This window comes from Benincasa hispida, chromosome 2 (genome assembly GCF_009727055.1).
Source record: "Benincasa hispida cultivar B227 chromosome 2, ASM972705v1, whole genome shotgun sequence".
NCBI lineage: Eukaryota > Viridiplantae > Streptophyta > Magnoliopsida > Cucurbitales > Cucurbitaceae > Benincasa > Benincasa hispida.
This window is the reverse complement of record NC_052350.1, coordinates 39,511,848-39,523,855: the sequence shown is the minus strand read 5'-3', so window position 1 is coordinate 39,523,855 and position 12,008 is coordinate 39,511,848. Positions and strand designations below refer to the sequence as shown.

Here is a 12,008-nt window from a genome sequence, read left to right as displayed (position 1 = left end):
ATTAGTTTAAAATTTAAATTGATACAATCCTAAAATTCAAGGATATAAATTGAAATTTGTCCTTAATTAATTAATTTCAATGAAGGGGAGTAAGGAGGTGGGCAGTTGTTTCTCCCTTGGCATTAAAACACTTAGAAAACGTTCTGTGATAAATGAAAGCCTAATACACAAATTTGCTCTCTTTCAAAACCAACCAAGAAAGGTCTTATGCAAAAATCAATCTCTTCATTTTTCCTCCTTCAACAATCATTCCCATCAGTGTGTCCTTGCCAAGAGATATAGTAAGGAAAACTTTTAGAGGCGTCTATCGTGTTGAAAAAGAGAAGACCAATTTGCTGAAAAAGAAACTAGAATTATTATAGAAGAGTTCTACAAAAGTATGTTAATTTTTTATACCTCTTAACCATTAATTAAATACAGCATGAGTTGTTTGTTTTTATATTTTTCATTTTGTCATCTTCCCAGAAACAAAATAAAACTGTTCATTTGCTTCCGTTATGGAATTTGATCCCTTCACTTGTGTCTTCAAGAAGTGGCCAGTTTCAAAAGTTTTGAGAGTCTTTTTATTATTAGAAGAATTCTCTAGGTTTGAAACTCTCAAATGAAGAAGAACTCATCTATTTATAAAATTCACATGTGGGTTTTTTGGGTTTCAGCTTAGTTAGTCCATGGACCTGTTTCTTCGGCCCAACTGAACCTAAACCAAAATATTATTACTAAATTGGATAAAATTAATTAAGTTGATCCAATGATCAAAACAAAGATATACGATATCAGTAGGATCTGTCAACTCTCTTCTTTAATTATTTCAACTTTGAACACATGTCAACCTTTTATTACCAAAATATCATTAATTTGAAAAATAACATAATCTATGATTGGTCTCAACAGTATATAGTTGAGAAGTTAGTGAAAAGAAGATTATTAGTAAAAAGAGTTGGGAAATGCTATAAAATTTTGAACTTATCCAAATTGTAATTTTTTATGGTTAATTAGAATGGTATCGTAGACTGATGATACCAATGCTGATAGAGATCCATATTTTGTGTCAAAATGCTATTGGCCAATCTCCAAAAGGTTGCCTTTTCGTTTTGCCTTTGTAAATTTTTTATTTTGATAATATTATTATATGATAATGGTTGTGGACCAATCATGATTATAATAATCATAATCATAATATTAGTATTATTAATAATATTATTATTATTTCAGAAATTTTGTTTTATTCAGAATTTCTTCATTCTTAATTCTCTATTGTTTTCATTTTGAAGAGGAAAAAAGACAATCTAAATATAAATTATCTTTCTTGTAATGGCAAGAGAGGCTGCGGTCTTCCCTTCTAAATTTAGAGGGGTTTACATAAGGGATAATTACAACTTTAATTAAAAAATAAATAAAATTGGACGCGTGTTCTTAGATTTTATTTTTTTACAAACATGTAAAAAAGAATTCGTCTGAAAATTTGATTACTATCTGATTTCTATGTGATTGTCACACCTGAAATTACAAAAAAGTTGAAGTCATGGTTTTGATTTTTTAAAATGTATTTGTCATACAATGTAATTTTCCTTTATATAGCTTCTTTACTAGTTCAAAGAAAAGAAGAATTTTGGCCTTGAATTTTTTACATATATTTTTTTTTATAAAAATAAAAAACAAAATAGAATTGGTGGATGGCTAACTTCAATGGATCAAAGTATTTGTATATTTCTTTTTACCTCCCTTAGAAGTCATAGCAAAAAAAATTTACTTCTAATTCCTTTGTTTTTTTGTCTTTAACGATATATGAGTGGAAGAATCAAATAATTAGTTTGGAGGTCAGTAGTACAAGTGTTATTTTAACGATATATGAGTGGAAGAATTAAACAATTAGCTTGCAATCTATTTGTCTATTTGCAATTAAGTGTCTCGAGACGTAGATAATATTGCACCAAATTAAATTATCAATCTATTTGTTTGACTATCTCTATTGTTATTTTTTAATATTACATTATTCTTTTTTGCCAATTATCTTGTTATAAATATCATGCTTGACTTTTGTATTATATATTGGATCCATATTAATTTTTCAACAAGCATCAATGCTCATTTTGAAATATTTTATTCTCTTTATAAAAAAGGTAAAGATGTGCCTTAAATATATAACCACAAATAACTATACACCACATTGAAACGACATATCAAATATTGTTTTAAAAGAATGCAAAAATAAGGTCGTTGTTTGATGACTTTATTTGAAAATTGACTATTTACTAATACATAACATAAGTAGGAAAAGAAATTCAAATTCAAATTTTAGTTCAATTACATAGCTTGATTTCCATAACAATTTCATTTTAAATTTTCTGTGTATTATTATTATTATTTTATGAAATTTATTTTCAGTTATGATTTTTACATAGGTTAAAGAAAAACTTGAATTCCTTGTCAAATTCTAAAGACAAAAACTATCTTTTCTTTTAGATTTTAAATTTTGACTTAGTTTTCAGAAGCATCAGTGAAAAGTATATAAAGAAATTTATAGGTGAAAGTAGTGCTTATAAACTTAATTATCAAAAACCAAATTGTTATCAAACGGGGTCATAGTTAGTCTTTATCCTTTTAACATTTTTTATTTTATTTTATACTTAAAAAAAATCAATATAAAGTATTGTTTTGATCTATGTAATATAAAGTATTAATTTTTAGAAAATCAATAATAAATTAACCATAAGGATTGTTTATAAATTTCATTTAAAAGTATAAGGATTAAAATTGAACAAGTGTTAATTGTCTAGAACCATAATAATATTTTAATCAAATTAGTTTTATTATCAATTTATTCTTTGGTAAAAAGTTATTGGACATTCTTCCCAATGGTAAAAGAATTACAATGGCTAAGGTGGCAATGTATTTATAGTTGAACTTCCAAACAAGTAACAAAAATCCAATGGCCATCATCAATTGTACTCCAAAATGGGTTTAAACTCCAAGTCCCTCTGTATACTTTTTGTTAGCATTCAAAATATATTACTTTGCTCAGTTTAACTCAAGATTATTATGTTATTGAATATGTTTAGTTGTTTATTTTATAGGTATCGAGCATCCAAGAGATAGAATTGAGAGTTAGGGAGCTAACAAATCTAAAACGGATCGATTCGGAATCCTAACAAAACAACCAGACCAAAAGAGGCAAAAATTACAAAACTACCATTAAAGATGGTAGCTTGAACCATAAGCTACAGTTTTGAGAGCATCTAGGCAGCGCGTAAGCACTACACCAGGCGTTGCGGTAAGGAGCAATCAGCGCCTAGGTGGTGCCTGTAGTGCCTAGGTGCTCTGAATGTTAGAAATCAAAATTTTCCCATTTTAGGTTATATCAGCTAGAGTTTCTAGTTCCTAATCTGATTTTCTTCTCTTCTTTTCCCATTTTCTCTATTTTTCTTTGTTCGTGGGAATTGTTTATGATTGTAATCTCCATTTTGGACCGATTTCGTGGGATAAGGTGGGTATGATAACTTAGAGTTAGGTGAAACCCATGGATTGATTGTGAGAATTCTTTTATTTTAATCTAGGGTTTTCTTGATTTTTCTATGATTCTTGAATGAATGATAATTTCTATGCTTAGAATGTATGTTTGATTTGGCCAATCTTCATAGACTCTTAGTTATGCTAGAGATAAATGAAGGGATTGAATCCCACAACAGAAGTGAATGATCACTTTACTTTGATTTTGTTTTTAAATTACAACACACAAAAGAAGTAACATATATTATGTATTATGTTAAGCATGAAACAATTTCTACAGGGAAGAACAAACTTACTTTTGAGTAGTTTCTCTCTTTGCTAATGAATTTTAAAAAATTAACTATCTTATATTTAATTTATTAAATATTTGAAATTTATTCAAATATTTATCTCTCTCATAACCTATAGTTATAATATAAATCTTACTCATATTAGTTATTTGAATCATATTCAAATAATAAATCTCCTTTTATTATAAAATTTAATTTTGAATCTCATCCGAAATTAATGTTATATTATAATGTATCGATATACATGATATTAATGGTATCATATACAATTAATATTATTCCCTTTAATAATTTGAATAATTAAAACTCTTCTAAAACTATTGGTCATTGTTTACCCGTTATGAGTTAGTAGGGATTTAATTGACTTTACAAATTAGAAGTTTCAATGATTTGACATTAACTAATTAAACTTTTTAATTATGTTAATGAACATTCGTTAACTGTGGTCACTCATTAAAGATCCAACAACTGCATTCTTTGTATTATAGAATATTTTACGTCCATGATTTAACCATTATATTAAGTCGATCCTTCAAGAGTAGTTCGTAATTATAGCTAGATCAAATTACCATTTTACCCCTATAATTATCTCTTATTCCTTAGTACCACTGATTCCTCTAATGAACAATTTGTTTATGGTCCTACCATAAACCAAGTCCCTCTTGGGCTAGTGAGAGGGAGGGTACCCTTTGTTGAAGACCCAAAATCACCGCTTAAGGGAAACTACTCCTCTATTACCCTAAAGGCGGGAAGGAGTGAGTTTCATCTTGTGTAGCTATGTTCTCAGCTCCCTACTTGGACACATCCTCCAAATGGTAGCTTATTGAGTCGGTGACTCGGGCCACTCTCACCCATAAAAATCAAAGGATTGCCCTCACAAACAGGAGATCATAACTCACTCAGGATTGAGATCAAGTAACATGGTTATCTTATGAAATATTAATCTCTTCAGTCAACGGTGTTACAAAGAGAGATTAAGTATTTCGTAGTCCAATCTTATACAATGTCGTTGTATAGGATACCTCCACTCGTATGTCTCTACGCGAACTATTTCGATTACATCGTTTATAACACTTAGAACATTTGTAACCCTTACATATTAGGTCGTATCAATAGTGTTACCAGGATAAGACATCGAACCTTATCCATATGCTATATACCCTTTAGGTTATTATTTGAATATGATCTACTTATATGTCTACTACATACTGTTCAAATCTCATGAAATAACCTTGGCTTTTTTCCATAATGGATAATTAATTATCGCATATTTGAAATAATAAACTATTATATTAAATAATTAATTTAACTACGAGGCTTTAGGGCATAAATCCCGATAATAAATACACCTATATTGCATTGGGGCAAAGGTTGAAGCATGTTTATGTGTAAATTCTAGGTTGTTTAGGACAATCCTTTTACAATATTGCATGATTAATCGATTCAAGAATAAAACTAATTAGTAGCTTAGGTTGTCTGATATATTAATTGTCTTAGTGAAATCCCCTAAACTTAATGTGGGTGTTTTCTTGTTATGGACGCTATTGAACCCGAACAAATGAACAATTAACCTAATTAAGAAATTAATTAAGGTGGATGTGAGTTTTCTATGAATGCTATCAAACTCATTTAATCAAACATCTAGTTTAATTGAACAATTAATTAGTTAATTCGAGTACTTGTCTTGGCTATCCAAGCAAGTAAGCTAAGCACATTAGTTCGAGTGAAATTATCCATAGAAATTTTGTGACCAATCAAACATTTGGTTGATCCTATTCTCTAAGCTAGGCCGGTTTTATTTTCTCACATTTTATTTTTCGCTATTTATATTCCTGCACTTTATTTTCTCCTGGTTACTGCTTTAGTTAGAAATCTAATTAGATTGAAATTATATTTGCACTTCCTTATGGATTGATCCGATCTTGCCATATATACTATTCAGTAGCGTAGGTAGTAGTGATCGGTAATTATAAAATTTATTTGATTGATCGAGAGAGGACTATGACAATTCATCTAAGAAATAATGTTCTAAACTTAGCCAACCTTTATCTTTTATCTTTTATTTTTTTAAAAAAAAAAGGATTGACCAGCCTTAATTACCAAATTACAAATATATAAAAGTATTCAAAAACTAATTTTTAATTATAAATTTCATAAATCGGTTTAAATTTTAAAACGTTTGTAAAGGTAGATGATAATAATTATAAACACATAGATTTAAGTGGTAATTATAAGCTTAATGTAAAAACAACCAAACGGTTAACAAACATATCCAAAACTTAGTGAGTTGTATTTATTAAGTTCTCTATTTTTCTTCTTAATAAGCTAGTAGATCTTTAAATTTTCAAAAGATATGTCAATAAAGTAGTTTGTCTACTAAAAAAGTAATAGGTCAAGAACATTCGATATCAAGTCAAATGTTGGATGTTCAATTAAATAGGTCTCTATACTAACATCATTAATTCAATGTTTACAGTATAAAACATCTAAATTTAGTTAATTGCATACCATGTACATTTTACGCTAAATAAGTTAAAAAGGTTAATTATTTATATTATATTCGTCTATAAGTTATGATTGTGTGTGTTTGAGGTGCAGACTATTTTAATTTGAGTAATAAATAATAAATACTATAACAAAAAAGAAAAGATAGGATGAGTAAGAACTAGAAAATACTGTAACAAAAAAAATTGAAATAATAATACTGTACTTAATAGTAAGTTATAATAGTTGGAAACACCAACTATTATGATTAGAGTCTCAAACATGGAGTGAACTATATTTAGTCCTTATACCTTCAAATTTGTAAATATTTAGTCCATATTTAATATGTAAAAATTTAGTTATTATACTTAACAATTTTATAATGATTTAGTCCTGAACATAAAAAAATATTAATTTGGTTGAATGAAATTTCTTCTAAACTAGAAAGACTAAGTCATTATGAATAAATTGAAACTTAATTTTGATAAAAAAAAATTCATTATAGGGACTAAATCATTAGAAATTTCAAAGTATAAGAACTAAAGTGTTACTTATTAAAGTTTGTGGAGAAAATTGTTACACATTTGAAATTATCTCGTTACCAACTAAACTTCAAGGACTAATTTATTACTTTCACGAAAGTTCAGGGACCAAAAATATCTTTTTATCACATTTTTAACTCACTCCTTGTATAGATACCAATGGAAATTTTATGCTACGATTATGAAGCATAATTTTTCAAGAATGGCTACAAGAAATGTAAGAGTGAAGTAGAGAGTTATATTTTGTAATGAACAATGATTAGTTGAAGTCTAAGTTACGATTAGTTCATGTTCCTTTACCTATCCATAAAAGATAAATTAATTAAAATCATCTTTTAAAAAAGTATATTTGAAAATAATTTTTTAAGTTTTTCTCTTGAGTAAGTTATGGCCTTATGGGATTTTGGTTCGCCCGCGCAATGGCGATGGTTGTGAAGATTTTTGGGAGAATGGAGTTGGGACCGACTGGGGGCCTCCAATTTCCTCAGTGGAACCAATTATCGCGGGAAGTGGAAGCTGCAATGTCAAGCAAAAGTAAACCCCAAAACCCCCAAAAGCCAAAAACAAAACCCAAAACCAAAAGTCCCCTTAAAAATCTCTATCGCTCACCCACCCCCTCCTTCCTTTCACCATAAACCAATCAAAAGTTGTTCAAAGCAACAACCCCCAATCATTATCATCATTGCTTTTCATTTTTCTCTCTATGTAAGTTCCTCTTTCTCTCTGTTTTTGTGATTCCTTTCTTGGGTTTTCGAGAATTTTTTGTTGGGAATTCAAATGGGTTCTGTTTGTTTTCTTCAGATTGTTGAGTTTTGATTGGTTTGTCTTGTGATGGGTTCGTTTGTGATTGATCTTTTGTTTTATTGATTAGAGTGGAGGAGATTTTTTTAGTTTTTTTTTTTTAAGAAAAGGGGTGGTGTTGGTGAATTTGAATTGCCGAGGAAGTGATTTTCTGATGGATTCCTTTGATGAGATTTCCGTGTTTGGGTATGATATGAATTCAAGCAACATGGGTGATTCTGAATCTTCTGGGGTTCTTGAAATTTTTGTTCATCATGCTAGAAACATTCACAATATATGCATCTATGAAAACCAGGATGTTTATGCAAAGTTTTCTCTCACTTATAATCCAGACCAAACCTTGTCCACTAGAGTCATTCATGGAGGTGGGAAGAATCCTGATTTCAATGAAAATTTGAGGATGAAAATTACTCAGCTTGATTCTGTTCTCAAATGTGAGATTTGGATGCTTAGTAGGGCTAGAAACTATTTGGAAGATCAGCTTTTGGGATTTGCTTTGGTCCCACTATCACAAGTTATTGGTAAAGGGAAAGTGACAGAGAATTATAGCCTCTCTTCTACAGATCTCTTCCATTCCCCGGCTGGAACGGTCCAGTTAAGTCTGTCGTTAGATAAATCGTTGCGTGCTGATGCATTGAATTCGGTATCCGATCTGCCGGTTAGTTCATCTATTTCTTCAGAAGTTGTGTTGTTGGACAGGAAAATATCAGAAGTGATGTTGGATTCAGCTGAGTATTCTAGGATTGAATTCCCTGATGTTAATGTGGTGATGGAGAATCAACAAATGGTATCTGAGTACTTTGCTCTGGCCAGAAATGATTCCTGTTCGAGGCCTGGAATTGCCACGTTTCTCCGTCTCGGTGCGTCGCCTCCTCAACCGCCCTATGACTTTGAAATGACTGCTAATTCAACTGAAGAACACCAACCGGGATCAGTTTCCCCAAATGACAGCAGCATTCGAAACTCCAGCTTTTTAAGCTCCACAACGACGAGTTTAAGTGATGATAGAAACTCTGTTGATTCTGCTGAAAAGAAAACCCGTTTCTCAGGTGAGTCGTTGAATTCTGTTAATGCTTCAGTCACTACTACTGAAGCCAAAAATCAAGTCTCTGGTCGTTGTCCAGATACTCCAACTTCACGGAAGAGTGGCCGAGCTGTGGAGGATAAGGAATCAAAATTTACAAAGAAGGAAGATAAGATTAGCATAAAAAAGGAAGGAAGTATTCCTTCTGTGAAATTTGGTCAGCTCTTTTCAGCTCCTTTAGGGAACATTAATCTTGATGCCGAGCAATCTGCAATGCAGCAGCAAATTGTTGACATGTATATGAAGAGTATGCAGCAGTTTACAGAGTCTTTGGCAAAGATGAAACTTCCGATGGATCTCGATAAGCCTGAGCTTGAACACCGAGGTGTTGTGATTCAAAGCCATGATCCCAAACCCGAAATCGACCAAAATAAAAAGGACGGATCTCGGGTTTTCTACGGTAGCAGGGCATTCTTCTGATAATCATAGGTCGTGCAAATTTGACACTTCTAGCAAGGTATGGAACTCATAACTTATCAGGAGCTATTCAAACTTCCCTGGCTTCATAATCAAATGGTATTTATGACTAATCTTTAATACTATTTTTTGTTCTTCTTAGCTTGCAACTCTTCTTAAAGAGTTGTTCCTAATATAATATCTATACTAAATCATCTGTCATAGTCATGGCAACATGACATTCTTTGTCTATTGTTTAGAGTTTGTTTTTTCATGCAATGTATAGAGATTGATTGTATCCAAGCAAGCTGTACTAACACAGAGTTTGCTTATATGTTAAATAACAATACTCTTTGTACTCATTAGTCATATAATTCCACTGTTTAAGAATAGAAATCACTTATATGTTAATTCAACAACTTTTCTTTTACCTGACTGTAAATTGATCAATTATAGTAGAGTTCATCCATATCACAAAAAATGGTAGTTAAACCTTTTACTATGAAGTTGAGCATGTTAACCATTTGTGATACGTTTTTTTGTGGATATACATAATGTCATATGCAAATAAGCTTATTAACTATTCTTTTTCTTTCTATGATTTTCATTTTATAAATCATTTTCAATTCTTACCCAAGGTCTAAAGTTATAAAGTCACTTTTCAAATTTTATTTTATAAACGTAATCGTTATTACCCTTAACTTTGTTATTTTCATATATGACCAAGTTTTTCTTAGATCAATACTTTATGTTGGAATGTCTTGAATCTATTATCTAGTGCTTCGAATGAACAAACACGGGGTCTCACTAGAGTTTAGAGAGGGCCTAGGGTCAATACTTTATGTTGGAATCCCTTAAACCTAAACTGTATTCGTATTTTATGTGATTTATGATCATGGACCTAGAATTTAGAGAGGTACCATAGATAAACTATCTAACCCCATTGGAACCTCTGCAACCTATGGTATCTGATATTTCTCTCTAATAATAAACTGATATGTCCTTGTTAGTGAACCAAGTAAATCTTGTGTAGACTTTCATTTTTTCCGTCGTTTTCTCACTTTCTTTGTTTCGCAACTTCATATCGCTCTATATAGTCAACTTGACTGGGTTTTGTGCCATTTAGAAGCCAAAGATAACTTTATCAATACATTGTGACACAATCCCTTATTAGAAAAGGGAAGACAAAAGAAGAAGGGTTAAGGAAAGGTATGAATAAGAATGTTGAAATTTTTGCATTGAAATGGAGTTGTGGGGCAGGTAGAGGTCAAGTTTTGTCAACACAAAGTGCTCTCATGTTTTGAAATGCAATGGAAACAGGGGACTAATTGTTTGTAATGTTGGATTAGAGAAAGGAATCCAAAGTAGTTATTAGCTATATACTGTTTGGAATTAAGTCACACTCACATCATCCACTTTCACATTGAAATTTCTAACATACCCTTCCCAATGCCTTTATGAAAAAAGTGAACTTGATTGTGGGTTGTTTTTACCTTGTGTGTTATGTTTCTTTGGTTTGTTAGTGGCTTCTTTTTCCTCTTCCACCAACCTTAGTGTCATCAAGTGGCCCATGGCTTGTTTGTCTCTACCAATTCTTTGAATTTGATATGTATCACTTTCATTTTTTTTTTTAGAATTAGAGTCCTTCCATTTGGAGTATGTTTGAATTTATCTCTTAAAATTCAAAATGTTTATTTTTTGTTTGACTCAGGGTTTTAATAAGCTGATGGTTATTGAATATAGGGTTGAGGAGTTTGAATTTATGTCATTTGTGTTTGGATTGTATAAAATAATGGATGGTTCAAAATGGTTGACTGGAGAACAAGAGATGATGTCCATGAAAATTAAAAATTATGAATTCAAAGGCAAGAAGCCTCGTTTTATCCCTTGGTCCTAACCATGGTATAACTTTTCGTTATCATGTCGACATTTCTATCGACATTTCTGCATTTTCAGGGTTCAATATCCACAAGAGGGTAAATCGACATATCCATTGTATTGTAGAAAAATTATGAAACGTAAAAAATAAGTGACGACATGAAACAAATGTAAATATCATATAAATAATAGAGATGTTAACTTATTTAAAAAGTGTTAATTATTTATCTTTTAATTTAAATATTGTTTTAATTTTCTAGATATATTCCTCGCATCGACATTTTGTTGATATTTCTATCTACATTTATATAAAATTGAAATCTTAAAATTGAAATGTTAATATTTTTGTTGATATTCAGCATTTATAACCTTGATACTAACTGTTAACTACAGAGAGAATCATGGAATGAGACTGACTTTTGAGATTTTATATGAGCGTTTTCTATGCAGCCCATGAAAGACCAATTTATAATTTAAAGGTTTAAATTCTATTTTGAACTGAGATATTGGTTTTTCTTTTTTTGGTTCATGAAGTTTGAAAAGGTAACCTTTTTTAGGTTTGTTAGCAGAAATCTAGCAAAAATTATACATGCTTTGAAATCCTATAGTTCAAAGCTATGACAATATTTTGTGAAATTTATCAATTGAAGTGCTAAAATTTGGAATGCGATAAACTTGAAAGTTAATGGACAACAAAGCTATGACAATATTTTATGAAATTTATCAAGTGAAGTGCTAAAATTTGGAATGAGATAAACTTTAAAAACCATTACTAATAATGGTTGTCTTGCATAAATATTCAAATATGGAGGATTCATGTAACCATCCAACATGGGGATGTCATAATCTATGTAATATAGAATAATCTACCATAGGATATATATTTCATTACTTTAATAGTATTATATGTATGTAATGTGATGAAAAAGGAATTGCAGATTAACATAAGTTTAATTCTTTTTTTTTAAAAAAATAGTTTAAAAATAGTTTTCATATTTAGACCTATGTTTAATAATTTTCATTCGA

At 30.3% G+C, this 12,008-nt stretch overlaps 1 protein-coding gene across 2 annotated transcripts; it reads left to right on the top strand.

The window, feature by feature from the left end:
- The first annotated feature begins 7,229 nt into the window (after nt 1-7,229).
- Nucleotides 7,230-9,534, top strand: LOC120071306. Of its 2 annotated transcripts, XM_039023501.1 has the most exons (2): nt 7,230-7,528; nt 7,957-9,534. In XM_039023501.1, the coding sequence occupies exon 2, from the start codon at nt 8,025-8,027 to the stop codon at nt 9,126-9,128; it is 1,104 nt and encodes a 367-aa protein (XP_038879429.1). In that variant the 5' UTR covers nt 7,230-7,528; nt 7,957-8,024; the 3' UTR covers nt 9,129-9,534. The 2 variants fall into 2 exon arrangements, with proteins under 2 accessions (XP_038879429.1, XP_038879428.1); XM_039023500.1 differs by having other exon boundaries at nt 7,231-9,534.
- Nucleotides 9,535-12,008: the final 2,474 nt, after the last annotated feature.